The sequence below is a fragment of the Mastigoproctus giganteus genome, chromosome 3, assembly GCF_048544385.1.
Source record: "Mastigoproctus giganteus isolate SK-2022 chromosome 3, ASM4854438v1, whole genome shotgun sequence".
Classification (NCBI taxonomy): Eukaryota; Metazoa; Arthropoda; class Arachnida; order Uropygi; family Thelyphonidae; genus Mastigoproctus; species Mastigoproctus giganteus.
Window position 1 is genome coordinate 245,640,662 of NC_143577.1, and position 18,075 is coordinate 245,658,736.

At 35.9% G+C, this 18,075-nt stretch overlaps 1 protein-coding gene across 1 annotated transcript in view; it reads right to left on the bottom strand.

Annotated features, from left to right (window-relative positions):
• LOC150089001 (uncharacterized) overlaps positions 1-18,075 on the bottom strand; it is a 108,089-nt gene that overhangs the window by 54,274 nt on the left and 35,740 nt on the right. Inside the window, exon 5 of the mRNA XM_090370375.1 lies at positions 8,212-11,253. Coding sequence (XP_090226501.1) covers positions 8,212-11,253 — 3,042 coding nt within the window. The remainder of the gene's footprint in view (positions 1-8,211; positions 11,254-18,075) is intronic.

An 18,075-nucleotide genomic window follows, 5' to 3' on the forward strand; every position in this document is an offset into this window, starting at 1 on the left:
AACCCAATAACACTTTTTTTTTTTTTTTTTTTTGTAATTCGTTCCAAGTCTTTGGAAGTTGAAAATTTCGCTATATTACTAAGCTATTTATCTCTGTAAAAGGTCATTTTTATAATGGAAATTGCACTACCCTTTCATCGTTATCATATGTTCCCATTATAAGAATCAATTTTGAACGCCTTTGTGATATTTTTCTAAAGCACGTTTCTGGAGGTCCCGACAAAAAAAAACAATAAAAAGGATTTGCAGTTTCCGGTTTATTGGGCTTTTTTGTTAGTGCATATAAATATAAATGGGTAGTAAACTCAATCTTATCGCATTTGCGATGATACCGATAACTACAATTGTGTGGGTTTTTACGCTTTTAATATGTGAAATGTGTTCCACTTCACTGAAATCTTCAATCATATAAAAAACAAATTTTCAGAAACTTCTCTTCATTCATATTTACATATTACAATGATGAAGGGAAAGTGACCAACAGAAAGTGCAATTGCTGGCAGTGCTAGGAAACAAAATAATGATTTAGAAATGAAGATGAACATGATTAAGAAGTATCAAGCAGGACAAAGTTTGTCATCTATTGCATGGGAATTAGGTCTCGTTGTTTCAACAGTGAATACTATTTTAAAGGACAGTGTGTGTATAAAAGAACATGTCAAAGGATCAACACACTTAAGATCAACAGTGATCACAAAACAGCTTTCAGGTACTATATCGAAGATGGAACAGCTGTTAACAATACGGATGGAAAATCAGATTCAGAAGCGAGTGCCCCTAATGACCATTCAAGCAAAAGCAACAAGTATTTATACAAATATTAAGGATAAGTACAGCAAACCCCAAGCCAAGTTCGTGGCAAGAAATGGGTGGTTTAATAGGTTCAAGCATCGCGCGGGTTTGTTGGTTTTTAGGAGCATTAGCAACTAAGGTCATATTGCTCTGGGGATATGTGGCTCATTCCCTGACCTTTCCGCATCCTCCGTATTTGGTGGTCACGGGCTCGAACCATGGTCTAAACAAGAAGCGTGTGATACGCACTGCTGCTCCTGCCCACCTGGCTACGGAGGCACGCACATCGTGCTGGTTTCCAAAATATTAAAGTATGCGGTGAAGTCACCAGTGCCGATTCTGCAGCTGCAGAGAAATTTTGTGATAGGTTGGAAAAATATATTGATGAAGGCAACTATTCAACGCAGCAAATTTTAAACGTTGATGAGACTATTCTGTATTGGAAAAAAAATGTCGGATCGAACATACATTGCCAAAGAGGAAAATACAATGCCAGGTTTCAAGGCATCAAAACACAGGGCCACGCTCTTGCTTGAGGCTAATGCAGCGGGAGATTACAGATTAAAACAACTGCTTGTGTACCACTCTGGAAATCCTCATGCATTTAAGGGCATCAATAAAGCCACCCTACCCATGCATTTCCGATCAAACCAGAGAGCATGGATAACAATCTCTCTCTTGGAAGGTTGGTTTAAATGCTGCTTCATTCCAGAGGCTGAAAAATATTGTAAAGACAAAAACATTCCTTTCAAGATTTTGCTTCTATTAGATAATGCTCCCGGACATCCTATGCATCTAGATGATTTCAATTCAAATGTGAGAGACATATTTCTACCACCAAATACGACTTCACTCATCCAACCTATGGATCAGGGTGCTATTTCAAATTTAAAAGCATACTATTTACACACAACATTTGCTCGGGCATTGTCTGCAGTAGATGATGACAAAAATTTTACGTTAGAGACTTTTGGAAATCTTACAATATTTACCACACCATCTTAAACATTAATAAGGCCTAGGCGGAAATTACTAAAAGTTGTTTAAATAGCACATGGAAGAAAATATGCCCATGGCATGGAAAAGGGTTTGAAAAAGACAAATCACATGAAGAGGTTACAGATAAGGTTGCAGAGCTACTTCAGCTGGAGAGTGATGCCAAAGACATGGAGGAGTTAATAGAGGAAGAAGAGAAGGAATTATCTAACGAAGGACTTATTGACTTGCAGCAGTGATAGTGAAAGAAGAAAATGCTGACAAAGCTCAAGAAGAACCAAATGAGGAGCTGAGATGCTTCATCACCATACAGATGGCAATGGCATTTCGTGAAATTGCATCGGCAATGGAGATGTTTGAAATGGATCCTGACAGCGAACAATTCTTAAAAGTTAACAGAGGGGTGAATCATGATTGCTTGCTACAAAGAAATCTACGATGAAAAGAAAAAAGCCACTGCCCAGGCATCCATTAATATGTTCTTTCTTAAGGTTGAGCAGCCAACCGCTTCTAAATCTCCACAGCCCTTAACTTAACCTCTGCAGCACCGTACTTATCAGCTGATGACGTCAATTCTGGCAACGATGCTCGAGAGGCAAAACTTACTGATGCTATGCCTGTCTCCTCTCTTTTTTTTTGTAATTTTATAATTTTGTAATTTTTTAAACTGCACACTTTTGTAATTTTTTCTGTGCATGAGATAAAAAATTGAATAAATAATTCTGTTTACATGTTTGTTGAATATTTCTTTTTTGATTCAATCAATTCAGTGAGTGCTGCACAAGCATGGGGGAAATTCCGACTTATGTAACGATCTGCGGAAAGCAACACTTACATAAGTCGGGGAGTTCCTGTATTTTATTTTTACGGTACTTTTAATAAAGTTGTAATTTATACTTTTACATTTTGTCAGTGGTAACAAGATCTGTTTCAGTATACTTTTTCGCGATGCATAATGGTTATTTTACTAGAGCAAAAGTAAGTTTAGTATGGGGCAAAACTGATATTATTTCCTTGTTCAACAGAATTTATATGGATAAGGTTTTTGGTTTGATAAAAAATGCTAATCTTCATCCCAGTCCATAAAGATTGCAATATGGCCTTGTTTCTCTTCTGTACAAATGAACTTACACATTCAGATTTCTTTCAATGATAAATGAGTGTAAAGTTCAAGCTTTATTTTCTTTCCTTCTGAGTTCCATTTAAGTTTTTCATTCTAAAATAAGTTATTTTAGCATGAAAAACTTTATTTTAAATCTTATATGAAAGATTTAAAATAAGGTTTTATGACCAAAACTTATGACTTATACAGTAAAATACTATTTGATAGTATGAACCAGAGTATGCTGATATCAACGTTAATAAGTTAGATTCAGTTGTTTCAGATTCCTCCACTTATGTTGAAGTAGACCCAGCACTATTCACAAATTTGGTCTATCAATACAATAAAACGTTAACCACGTATCGAAAAAACAACTATATTACTATGGCTCAGTTAAAGGAAGGCCAGAGCATACAATATTCCTGCACTTTTCGGTCAGGTAAAATTACACAAGACCGGATTTCCTATTCGGCCTATTGTTTCCTACAGAAACTCGGCGTTTTCATCCTTGGCCACACATGTATATAGCATTATAAAACCCTTTAGACAGGCGATACGATTTGTGATTAAGAACTACGATACACTATTTAATAATCTTAAGGACTGTAGACTTGGCGATAATGATAATTTATTCTCACTAGATGTTATCTCGTTATATACGAATGTAAATAATATCTAACATTAAATACACGTTAGATATTATTTAGGATATGTTAAATAATAACTCTATACTGATTAATTATACGAAGCTTTCTATTAAAGAAATTTTTCATTTAATTAAACTCTTAGTTGAGGCCAACTATATCATCTTTCGAGACAAAGTATACAAAGAAATTTTTGGTTTGCTGATGGGATTGAGCTTGAGCAGCTTAATATTGGAGATCTATCTCTCTACGATTGAGCATATACACCTTTTCTACCCCGTATCACATATTATGGGAGTATTTAGATGATGTTCTAGTTATTACTGATAGTGGTACTATCAGTATATGCCTTAGTAGTACTAAGGCATTTTACATTCATTTAATAATATTCACTCTAGACTCAAATTTACATTGGAAAGGGAGGTACGAATACAAAGTCATTAAATTTTCTAACTTTCACGCTTACTCGGGACTCGAATAAAATCCAATTTAACATCTATCGAAAACCTACAAACACCGGTATGCTTCTGCATTATAACAGCTATCACCTGTTCTCCTACAAGAGATCTATTATCTTTAATCAATTTCTAAATGCCTATAAATATTCAACGACGGAATCTGCTTTGGACTCAGAAATACAAATATTAATCAGCAGATTCTTAAACAGGGGTTATACCCTTGCTACAATAAACCGAATTAGGGTGTAAGCTACGGATAGGATAAAAAATACTACATCAACCAACAATTGTAATATTAAAAAATACTTTATTTCTGTCCCATTTGTTGAACAGTAGTACAAACAGCTTAAAAGATTTTTTAAAGGTACCGAATTTAATATTGTGGCCAGGCCAATACGGAAACTACACACACTATACTGAAAAATCGCTCGGTCCTTTTCTCATTCGCAACACAAATAAATGACCCGGAATACATTTCTTACGGCGACTGCAACTTGTACCAACTTGCGTTTTTCCTCTGAAGTTTGTGTAAATCAACACGCGGCCTCAGTTTGTGCTTCTTGTTCAGCAGTGTCAGAATTAGCCTTTCATCCCATTAACAAAAAACACTTTATTTAACGAGCCAAAATACTTAGTTTCCATCATAATTATACCAGACTATTAATTACAGAAACTGTCGAAATTAAATTACACGAGAATTCTGTTAATGTTCGACGGCCATTTCTAACCTCAGATTCGTGGACTTTTACGCGCGAAGACAATCCTTATTTAAGTGTCATGACCTCTATTCGGTAATTTTCGTTCCTGTGATCGCAACATACGGTCGAAAAGGATCGTCAGCTTCAGGAAGGAAATTTGTTTTTTTGCAATTTTTTCGTTAAATTAATTTTTAATTGTGTTCAATTGAGTTTTAATTATTTTTTACTGTAATGTAAGATTTGCAATTTTTTCGTTTTAATTGCTGGAGAGTATCATAAGGAAGTGTTCTACGTATTATATTCAGGTAAACTTCTCTTATTATTTTACAAAGTAAAACACTATGAAACCCAACCTCTGGGTTTCCTCCCTGTGTAAAGCCTCTTTAATGAAATGAATTCGGGTCCATAATAAATGTTTTGAAAGTGTCCTAAAGTTCAACTTTTCTTCATATATTCTATCGACACTGATCAAGCCTAAAAATCTCCTTAGTCTGGCTATCCTCTTTCTTAAAATTAAAAACTGACTAACAAAATCTTGTTATTGTACACTTTAAGACAGGTCACTTGCCACTAACAGTTCCTATACAAGTGTATTATTTTGTTCATGAAATTTGATGAAGATGGTCTGATGGTACAGGACTGCTTCAGACTTGATCCACTAGTAGTAGCTCCAATCATGGAGTCCAATACCTACTTAAACATTGTGAAAAGTATGCATTTCCTACACTATGAGACAACATCAGTATAACACTTCATGTCATACAACTAGGGTCATAGAGGACTGGTTTGTGGACATAATGTCAAAAAGTTGGACTGTCCAGCTCAGAGCCTGGACTTCAATGCTACTGAATGCCTATGGGAACACCTGGTATGCTGGATTAGGCTGTGATCAAAATGACTTTCTTCTGGGTCAGCTATGGCAGCTGCTTTGCAGGAGAAATGAAAGTGAATTCTGGCTGATACACACAGAAGTTCATAGATAACATGCTCACAACGGTTGATGCTGTTATGCGTATTAAAGGTGGCTATCACAAATCAGGTTTTTAAATTAAAAGCCATTTTGCAATTACCCATGATCTATGGCATGTTTTGTTTTAATAAAATAACAAAGATACTGTATAAAAATTAAAAAATAATGTAAATAATAAAGTGCATATACATATGTACATACATACACACACATACTGGAGAAGAACAACCCCCCCCCCCATTTCTAGATGGGAGGGCATTGTTCCATTATTAAACTAGAGTAACAACAACACCTTTACTTCAATCTATGGGAAAAATACTGATATTAGCATAGTCTTTCATTTCAGTTCCAGCCACTAGCAGATTTTTTTTTTTTTTTTTTTTTTTGATTTGGTAGTTATTGGCGCATCGGCTTCTGTGGCCATATTGCACCTCCCAAGGTTTTTGCAGTACTTTGATCCAAGCCCAAGGCGGGAATCGAACCCGCGACCTTTGGGTTGCCGGGCAGGTACTTTACCCACTCGGCTAGCCCGGTCGGCCGCCACTAGCAGAGTGAAAGCTGGAACAGTAAAAGTTTAGGTTTTCAGAGCCTTCAAGATTTGTAGCCATCACTTACTTAGAAGGTGAGGTACCTACAATTCAAACAGATTCTGAGTAAAAAATGATGTCCTTCAACATTTTATGAAAGGATTATGCCACTTACCACTGCTGTATTCTGCAATGTACTTTTCCTCTCAAACTGGGGAAGGAAGGGAACCAACAGAATTCCCCCTTCACATTCACTTACAATTCTGTGATATGACTGCTGAAAAATGCCAAGTCAAAGCATTTTATAGGACTATATTCGGAGTCTCCTCTCTCTCCCTTCCCAAGGCACTTCATAAATGATTAGTGTCTAGATGTTCATTACATACTGACTTCAGTTTTAGTATGGATGACACTACATAAGGCAGTCATGGAGACTGGTCAAGGTGAACAAACACTCGGTACAACAAGCTGGAAATGTAGTAAAGAGTAACACAGTCTTCCTAGAACATGCCATTATCCTCTTTGTTGTTCATAATCACAGAAGATAATTTTGTAGAAACTACACAGCACATCCAGAAATCAGCAGAAACACAGGAATCACATCCTTGCATCCAGGAAGGATGCAAATCTGCCTCCAGTTTTAGATATTCAAATACTCTATGCAGCGATCCATGGTCCATAATTTCCTTAAAGAATAGCAATCTCATATTATCCCTTCCTAAAAGGATTTCATCATCCAAGTTCCAACTAGATTTTGGATCAGCCAAAATCCAGACATCCAACTTTTCATTATATAGTCTTGCATATATAAATATGCATATAAGCATGTAAATATGAGGCATCGGTGTACATTCAGTACATACAGAGTTGATATACAGGATAAGCCAAAAGTAGTTTTACAACTTTAAAAGTTTGTATATGTATTCACTAAACTCAACATATTCTGACAGTTTCAAAAATAGATAAAGTTACATTTGGACTTTTCACTCATTTGTTACTGATTGCTGAAGTAGCTGCTCTTTCTGCACCATTGTATATCACTATTTCTGTTCACACTACAGCACTACTATAGATACAATAAAACTAAGCAGAAATAGTGATATGCAATGGTGCAGAAAGAGCTATGCATTTTTTTTTTACAATGCAGGTTAAGTGCAAGGTTCAGAAAAATCCCATCTAGCAGACAAATGATCTGCAATCAGCATTTGACGACTTTTGTGGCTGGAAGTTCTGTGTGCCATGGTACACAAAACATGACTGGCAGGCCTACCATAAGTGAGGAAATCAATGAGGAAGTTAGAGGGAATTTAATCCACATTCTGAAAAAATCAGTGTATTAGGCAAGCACAAAACTTCACATACCATAAGAAACAGTGTTGAGAGCACTGTGTAAGTGGTTGTACTTAAAATCATACAAGTTTCAGACAATGCAAGCCATCAAGGCTGACAAACAAGATCAGACATTCTGTGTAGATATATTTACTTTATTTTATTTTATTTTTTATTTAGTTGTTGGCGCATTGGCTTCTGTGGCCATAATGCACCTCCCAAGGTTTTTGCAGTACTGTGATCCAAGCCCGAGGCGGGATTCGAACCCGCAACCTTTGGGTTGCCTGGCACCCGGCTAGCCCGGTCGGCGATATATTTACTGAAAAGGCAGAAGATGAAGAGCTGCATAAACATTTTGTTTATGCAGCTCTTCATTTATACAGCTAATAACAATACATTTAATAATAACTTCATACTCCACATCTAAATTATATGTGCTGCTGTCAAAATTTCCAAGAGACATTAAATATAACTAAGCCTAAACAGCCACTCACAAAGTACTCTCCTTAAACAGTAATTCACTTTTGCCATGTTATACCTGCCAATAGCAGTTCTGAACCTGTTGTTGCTGGATGGTGTGATGAGCATGTTGAGTTGCATCAATAACCTTTTGTCTGCTATGGAAACAATAGCCCTGTAAACATACATTAAATTTTTTTACAAAACACTGATAAAAAGGTTGCAAAACATCTTACCTGATAAGCGACCTTTTTCTTTTTCAAGCTCTAAAATAATTTTCTGACCCTCTTCCACTACTTTTTTCTGTTCTTCAAGTTTTTTATTTGAACTTGCTAACTGTTCTTCAACATCAGCAATTTTGGCTTTGTATTCTTCTATTTCTGCTTCTTTACACATATTGTCAGCAGCCATTTTTGCAGCACTTTCTTCATTTTCTAAATCTTGAAGTTTCTTGAGCTCATTTTCATAATTTTTGCATTCTTTCATTTTTTCACGAAGTTTACGTGTTAACATTTTAATATTAGATTCATATACTCTTTGCTTTTGTTTATGATTTTTTTCAGCAGTAATTATTGCTTCTTGTAATTCATTAATCTTTGTTTGTTCCCCTGCTGAAAGATTTTCTTCAACAGATACTGATTTAACCCTAAGTGTTTCAGCACATTTTAGTTTTTCTATTGTTTCTTCATTGCTTGTACACTCTTTCTGAAGAAAATTTATTTTGTCATGCAAAGCAGCATTTTCATTCTGCATAAGCAATAACTGTTCTTCAGTTTCTTTTAAATATGATTTCATCTTATTAATTTCTTCAATCAAAGTTAGCTTTTCCTGTTCAGACATAAAAGAATTTTCTTGCATTTTCCAAGTATCCTTCTGGAGTGCACTGATTACCTGTTCCAGTTCTTGTTTCTCTTTCTTTAAGTCATCAATTAGCATGTCTTGATTCTGGTTATTACTGATAGTTTGAATTTCATAATCCTTCCGCTGCTGGAAAACTTCATCTTCAGATTTCCGAAGGCTATCATCCAAATAGTGTTTTTCCTTTAGCAGTTGTTCTACTTGTGAAGATTTTGACACTAATTCTGTTTTCATGTGCTTAAAATTATTTTCAACTCTGTTTAAATTATCTTTCATTCCTTTTATTGCTTCATTAACTACTCTCTTTTCTTCATTTGCTGATGCAAGAGCAACTTCAATAGATGTTTTATCATTTTTTAATTGGGTAATTTGTTCTTCACCCTCGGACAGAGCCATTTCTAAATGCTTCAACTTCAATGTCAAATCTTTATTTTCCTGAAGTTGCTGCTGATAAAGCATATCTTTATTATTTACCATTTTCTGTAGTAATGCAACTTTTCCAGCCATATCAATCTTTTCTTTATCTAAATTCAGAATAAGCTGTTCTTTATCAGAATTATCTCTTTTTAAAACATTTAGCTGGTGTTCTAGGTCATTAACTAAAAAGGTTAAATTGGTTAATTTTGATCTCTCTTCTTCAACTTTTCTAGCTCTTTCTGCTAAAGTTTCTTCAGCTGTTCCTTTATCTTGCTGAATTTGTTCAAACAGTGATTCCCTCTCTACCATATCTGCTTCAATTGTTTCAAGATGTTTCATTAGTACTTCTTTTTCTTTTATGGCCCTCTGCTGAACGTCTAAAAGTTGTTGTTTCATATGAGAATTCTCAACCCTCAAATGCTCTAAATTGGTATTGAGAGAAATGCAATTTCCTTGAGAAGCAATTAATTCTTGGTGAATTTTATTTCTGTTTTCTTGTGTTAAGTGCAACTGCTCTTGATACCATTCTTTAGACTTAGAGAGAGTTTTCATTTCAGATTTCAAACTTTTCACTTCATTTTCTAGCTGCACTTTTCCTTGTAAAAATGTCTGAACTTCAACATGAAGTTCTGCTATTTTATTTTTTAAGCCTACAACTGCACCTTCTTTAGATTCCATATCTATTTTCATCTCTTCCAAGTTGATTTTTAATTTTTCATTATTGGTTTCAACTTCAGAAAGATCTTCTTTCATAGCTTTAATTTTAGACTCTTTTGAATCAATAACACTCTGATATTCAGCTATAATGCTATCCCATTGTTTATATTCCCTTTTCACTCTTTCTAATTCTTGGGCTATTTTTTCTTTATCTGAACTTGTTGTTTCAGTCCTGTTTAAATGCAATTTCAACTGTGTTTGTAATGATGCTACTAAGGTTTGGAGACTGCTACGATCTTTAATAACACTATTCATTTCTTCTTTTAAGGTTTCTAATTGTCCTTCAAGGTGGGATTTCTGCCTTAATAACTGAAAAAATTCATTGTCATCTGTTTCAGTGCTTTGGTGTTTAGTAGAAACATGTTTAGAAGGTATTTCTGTGAGTCCCTTAACAACAATGGCATTTCTTTTAGCTGGAGATGTAGAGTGAACAATGGAAGTGTTCAATGTTTGGACTGGAACATATAATGAACTACAATTGATGTGGTTACTATTTAAGTTATTTTGTAATTGCAAATTATGATTCTGGTTGGTGCTGTTATGTTCATTTGGTGATGAGGATGGTACATCAATCAACAGTCTCCGAACTTGAACCATCTCTTCATCAATTCCACTTAATTCTGAAAAGTTAGATTCTGTTTCAAAAGTCTCTGAGAAAGATGATTCTAATTCAAATTTTTCAGAAGAAGATTCCATTTCTCTCTTTTCTGAGATATCAGGTGTTTGCAAATGCATGGATGTAACCTGGAAATTGGAATTTAATTCAGGATAGCTTCTCTTTCTTTCTAATTTAGATATTTCATCTGTAAGGTTTTTTTTTCCTGAGTGTGTCAGTGGCAACTCTAAAGAAGGATTTTGATTTCCTCGTCTTGAACTGACACTGCTAACACTACCCTGACTACTCCTCCTACTTATATTTGTCCCCTTTGGTTTACAAGGTGATTTTTGAGGAGTTGATGGCACTGATGAAGTGGAATTTCCATTACTTAAAGAAACTGATGATAACCACGATTTTTTTTCCACTGTAGCAGAAATTAAATCAGGTGGATATTCAATAAGTTCACTATGTACAATTGCTTCATGGGTATATGAAGTCACATTTCTTTGGTCTTTTGCATTAGGAATGTTTTGGTAAGAGATTTCTGAGTCATGTTCTCTTAGTGAGTCATGATCTTCTATAACTGAATCTTGAGAGGTGGTACTATTAATTCTACTAAGTTTATGCCTAGCATTTGCAACAACTTGGGCTACAACTTCTGGAGGCACAGGCTTGACTGATTTGCTACCTGAAAAAGCAGAAAAATATTAATTAAAAATTTTTCTATTTAGATTCTAATTAATATATTATACAAATGGATATAACTGAACAACTTTTTTCAATTTCTATATTACAGGAATAAAGTAATATTTTATTGCAGGAATTACTATCCTGTGTGAGCTCAGTAAAGTTTGATCTCTCTGCATTCTTGGCAGATTTGCATGATTTTTATTTCATTTACAATCTCATGAATAATTTTATTGCCTCTCCCACTCTCTTGTCCATGGTACCTTTTTATAGTTTCTTATTATAACTAGATTTTATTCTACATTTTGCTTGCTACTAATTATTCCCTTTGCTACTATTTCCTTCATAATAATTTTAAAAAATGTTCTTGTTTATACTTGGGCATGACCACCAAGTCAGTGGAGTTTACAGTAAATCATTGACACAAACATTAATTGTATTTAGCAGTCACAGGCTTGAACCTCAGTCCACTCAAAGAGCGCGTACAACTGCACTCATGCTCCTGGCTACGTCAGGCCTGATTATTCATCTTTAGTCCTTTATTTTATTCAAAGAAGTTGATTAATAAGTATCAAAGTAAAAATGATTTTAGATTGCAACGCTCTGTGTTTCGATAATTCATTGTTTATTGCAATTATTTTTTAAAAATATTTTCAATATATATTTTTAGTTTTAATATTTTACTTTTTTAGGGATATTAGCATATACTAAAGTGATAATTAGACTATATTATACCATTTCTTGGTTGTAATACACTGCTTTATAATCAAGCTTTTAAATCATGTAATTGGGAAATATTACATATAATATTTCCCAATGTTTTCAATTCTGCAAAATTCAATGCTGAAATTTTTAATTATATATGTGCTACAAGTGAAGCAACAAAATAAATCTTTTATTATAGTAAAAAAATATTAAAGGAAGAGAGTTTTCAACACAGGGTTGAGATAGTGTTTTTCTCCTCATAATGAAAATAAAAATAAATGCAAAAAATTATCAAGGGAGACAAATTTATGAAGTGCACTGTTTATTTTAAAATTCATGACTTTTTTGTTAGAAGGCTTTCCCTGCTCCTAAACTGTCTAGTACCTCCTATCTTCTGGTAGCAGTAAAAACTAATGTGGATTTAGACTGCAACATAAAATATCTTTGACACTTACTTAAAGGTATGGACTTCACATGAGAAAAGCACAAATCCCAGAAAAAAAGTGCTCATGTAAAAATAGAAATAGTGACCATGTGAGAACAATACACAGTAAACATGCACACTGCAAGGCGAAGAAATAATTTATACTAATGATGCATGTACATGTTATTCATGCAATGAGGTGTTGGAAATATAATGAAAGAAATATGCTGTTACCAATCCAAAAATATTCGCATTTAATCACTGTTCACAATGGAGAAGTAAAGGGTTTGTAAAAGAATGCATTATTAATTTTTTAAATTAAGGCAAAAGACTGCAGACTATATAAACTTTGAAAAATTTTTAAAGTGAAAAGAAGAAAAACTAACATGAAATATTTCATCTACCAGTAATTGTAATGGATATGCTACATGGACAGATGACTGTTGCATCCAACCTCGTCAGAGGGACCCCTGGATACAATGGTCGTCTATTCTTGTTTGTTGCTTTTTTTGTCTTGCATCTATTTTCTTTGGTTTATTGTGTCATTTTAATGATATCTCACACCTTTTTGGCCTCGGCACAGTCAAGTGGCGTCAGTCTAAATTTATTATTTATTGGCTTATAATTTTGGCTAATTTGCCCTATATTTAATATTTTTCAAAATTTTTTCGACACATATTCCTACCCTGTATCTTCCATTTCCACTTCTGTCTTTGTTATTTATTTATTTCTTCGCTCATTTTCTGCTTTTTAATTAATATACATGTAGAAGCAATATATAAATATATATTGCTTCTACATGTTGTACAATGTGTTGTTGGATATTGCTTATGCAACCACTTACACGTTTGTGGTCATCTTTTTCTTTTCCTTTCTTTCTTTTTGTCTTTCCCCTAATTTATTATTTTTATAGTTTTATTTCTAATGAGTGTAGTGAGTATAGTTGCTTTGTATTGGTGATACTGGCCTCTATATCTGTTTTTATTTTTTGTTATCAACTTCATTCTTTTTTTTTTTTTTTTTTTTTGGCAGTAGTCTGGTCCAGCGGTGAGTGCTTAAGCTTTTCTGTTCTTACTGTTACTGCATTAGGGCCTCTGTGATGAGATTTTATTGCTTTAGCAGGCTGGCATTTTAGTTAATGTCTGTCTCCATCTGTTGCCGTAATTTGCATTATATTTGAAATGCAGTACTGTTCACGGCTGTTTTATTTAGGGACCCTGTGATGAGATTGGATGCAATGGTTGCCTGTTCTTGTTCCTAGTTTTGTTTTTCTTATATCTATTTTCTTTTGTGGTCAGTTTATTATGCCATTTTAGTGATATTTCACACCTTTTTGGCCTCGGCACAGTCAAGTGGCACCAGTCTAAATTTTATTGACTAATAATTTTGGCTATATTTAATATTTTTCAAAATTTTTTCAATACATATACCTACCACGTATCTTCCATTTCCACTTCTGTCTTCAATATTTATTTATTTTTTACTTAGTATCGGTAACGGTATCAAATCCACGTGTCACAAATTGAACGAGAGGTCTTTTTTTTTTAACAAAATTTAGTCGATTTATTAACCAATTGTTATATCAAATTATCTTCTATAAGTAGATTATAGACCTAGTCAGGATCCTTAGTTTATTCTAAATTGAGATAGCGAGATTTGGAAGCTAATCAATTCTTACGAGTCCGTAGAAATATCGTTCGTGAATTCGAGCCATTTTTACGTGATAGCATAAGCTTAGTGTAGTATAGTGCATAATATAATATTGTCAATTAAATTGTATTTTCAACTCTATATATATATATAACGACTTAATCGTAACAAATAATTAATACATAACTATAGTGGTACACGTGATACGGAAGTTGTATAAAGGGAACTCGTAGAAAACACTAGATACCAAAAAATATATATATAACATAACTGTTTTGGGATATAACTTAAGGATTTAATTTTTGTTTTGAATTTTATTGAATTAAATCGGAATCATGACTCTGACCAGAGCAGCAAAGCAAAAGGCTCAAGCTAATGGGAGTGCTGTGGTTCAGGGGAGAACTGAGGGGGGGGGCAGTTGCCCTCTGAATCACAGTCTTTTAAAATGCACTGTTTGCTTGATGTTTGCGGAGCAGTCTGGTACGGGACATGATACTGCCAAGGGGGATGTCTTTGTGTGTGCACGATGTAAGGAGTGCAAGGAAATCAGGCGACAACTCAGCGCTGTTATGGGCTTTTATGAGAGCTTGAATTACAGGGTGGATGCCCTCGAAGGAAATAAATTGAGGGGCCCATCAAGCTCTCAGCGGCCCACATCAACGCCAGAGCTTGCACTTGGTCATCAGGCAACACAGAGGCAGCCCCCTAGGCAGAATGCGCTGGTCCCACAGGAACTAGTAGTTGTTGGTGACTCTATTGTCAGGGAAACGGGGAACATGCTTGTAAAAAGGATAGGTGGAATAGGACCAGGGTATGTCTGCCAGGGGCAAAGGTTGATGACGTTGTAGAGCGGATATCATCTTTTAAGGGCACAAAAGGTGATATAATTGTACACGTTGGCACTAATGATATTAAGAGTAGGAGACCGGCGGAATTACTTAGCAAGTACAGGTCACTGTTGAAAAAAAGCAGTGAATTAGGGTTGAACTTGAAAGTGTCTGCAATTCTGCCCAGACACGATAGGAGGGAGTATATGATGAGAGCCTTGTCGATCAATTCGGCCCTGGAGGGATTGTGCAAGGCTCAAGGGGTAGAATTTTTTTCAGCCTAGACTGTACTTGTTAACAGGAGAGATTGCTTCTACAGGGATGGGATACACTTAAATAGAAAGGGTGCAAGAATTTTTGCTGATGCTGTCGAGGCAGTGTTAGGTGGGTCGGAAAACTGCTAGTTGGGGGGATACAAGGACTAATAGATTAACAGTAGCCACTGGCAGAGGTGGAAGTGATTCTTGCACTGCTTCTATTGAAATGAGCAGAAACCTGAAAAACAAGATGCAGGATATTTCAGAGACTGCTGGTAGTCATTGCGGTACAAGTAAACACATGGGTTGTGTTAGGGTAGCTAAGAATAGAAACAGGTGCATGTATACCTGCGTGTACACCAATGCTAGGAGTTTGGTAAATAAATTTGATGAATTTGAGGTATTGCTCAAAACATCAAAGGCAGATATTGTTGGGATATCAGAGACGTGGTGTCACACAGATATCAGTAATGCGGAACTGGAATTTGGGGAATACAATGTGTATAGAAAGGATAGACAGGACAGGAGGGGAGGAGGGGTTATGCTATTAATTAAGAAACACATAAAGTCCAAGGAAGTGAAGCCAGTCGACATCGATGGACAGGGCAGTGTCGAGTCAGTTTGGTGTGACATAAGCATAGGGAACTCAAAATTGAGAGTAGGAGTGTGCTATAGGCTTAATGACTCTGCTGAGTATAATAAGATATTGTACAGGGAAATAGAGTGGGCCAGTAAATCAGAGTCTTATAATGGGGGATTTTAATTTCCCAGATATTGACTGGAATTTGTGGGTTGGTCACTCGCACACTAGCAAGGCTTTTGTGGATTTATTGGATGATTGTTTTCTACATCAGCATGTTCGTGAGGCAACAAGAGGGAGCAATACTCTTGATCTGATTATCAGTAGTGATTCTTCATGCATTAAGAATCTGCAGATAAATGAACCACTAGGTGGCAGTGATCACAGTGTGTTGAAGTGGGATTTACTCAAGGAGGTAACTACCATCAGAGGTAAAGGGAAGAGTTTTTGTTTTCGTAAAGGCGACTATGATGGTCTGAGACAGTATTTAAATTCTATACAGTGGGACCAACTGATGATGTTACCAACAGCAAACTCAAAATGGGAAGCATTCAAGGAACTAATCTTGGAGGCTACCAGGCTTTACATACCAAGTAAGAAATATTGTTCAAGGTTTAGGCCTAAATGGTTGTCAGATGAACTAATGAGACATGTGGCAGAGAAGAAAAATGTATGGGATACATACAAATTAATGGGTGACATGGAAGCCTATGATAGATATAAGTTGGTCTGTAACCAAGTCACAAAGGAGATTAGGCAGGCAAAGGCAGACTACGAAAAATCCTTGGCAAAGGATGCAAAGAAAAACAGAAAAGAGTTCTTTACATATTTGAACTCGAGAAGGAAAGGGATGAATCAGATTGGTCCACTGGATATTGATGGTTCAACAGTTGAGGATCCTGCTCAGGTGGCTAACAATCTAAATGAGTATTTTGCATCTACATTCACGCATGAGGAGTTATTCAGGAAGGAGAATGATGTAGGTAAAGTAAACATTGGCAGTGAGCTGGATGATTTTGTAATAACTGAGAGGAAAGTGGAGGAGAGATTGTTGAGGATAAACATAAAAAAGGCACCTGGGGTGGATGGGATCTATCCAGTTATATTAAAGGAGGCAGCAAAGGAAGTATGCAAACCCCTAGCCATAATTATGAGAGCTTCTTTGGACTCAGGGGAGGTACCCATAGACTGGAGATGTGCAAATGTAACCCCAATTCACAAAGGAGGATCAAAGGCTGACACAAGTAATTATAGACCTGTTAGTTTAACTTCTGTTCCAGGTAAATTAATGGAGGCACTGGTTAAAGAAGCACTGCAGGAACATCTAGACAAGAATTCAGTTATAGCTCAGACGCAGCATGGTTTTGTTAAGGGCAGGTCTTGCCTGACCAATTTGATTGGATACTATGATGTAGTCACAAAAGAACAGGATGCAGGGAATAACTTTGATATTATATATTTGGATCTTAGAAAGGCTTTTGATACTGTTGCACATGGAAGACTGCTGCACAAATTGGAGCAGTGTGGCATTGGAGGCAAATTGCTGCTATGGATAAGGGGATGGTTGAGTGGCAGAAGACAGAGAGTGGTAATCAATGGACACTGCTCAACGTGGACTAATGTTATTAGTGGAGTTCCTCAAGGTTCAGTGTTGGGTCCGTTGTTGTTTTCGGTGTTTATGAATGATATTGATGATGGGATATCAAGTTTAATGTCCAAGTTTGCAGATGATACAAAGGTTGGCAGGGTCGTTAAGGACACTACTGACGCTATGCTCTGCAACAGGATCTGGAAAGGTTGAACAGATGGGCTGAGAGGTGGCAAATGTTTAACATTGACAAATGTGAAGTACTACATATGGGAAACAGTAACCCCAGAGCAACGTATCAACTCTGCGGTACTACACTGACAGTGGTGGAGAATGAAAAGGACCTGGGGTAATTGTGCAGGCAGATATGAAGTTCTCTGAGCAGTGCAGACGAGCTGCAAGAGTAGCTCATGGTGTCTTGTCAATGATATACAGGAATTTTTCTAGCAGGGACAAGGAGGTAATTATTCCCTTGTATAAGGCAATGGTTAGGCCACATCTTGAGTACTGTATACAGGTCTGGAGGCCTCATTTCAAGAAGGATGTAGAGCTGCTGGAACGGGTACAGAGAAGGGCAACAAGATTAGTGAATGGAACAAAGGGTTGCTCTTACGAAGAAAGGCTTAAGTTTTGCAAATTACAGAGTCTGGAGACTAGGCACCGGCGAGGTGATCTGATAGAGGTGTATAAGGCTTTGAATGGTTTGAGCATGCTCAATGCCAATGGGATTCTTCATCTTGCTCAGAATAATCACCTCAGAGGGCATAAATTCAAATTGAGGAAGGACGGATG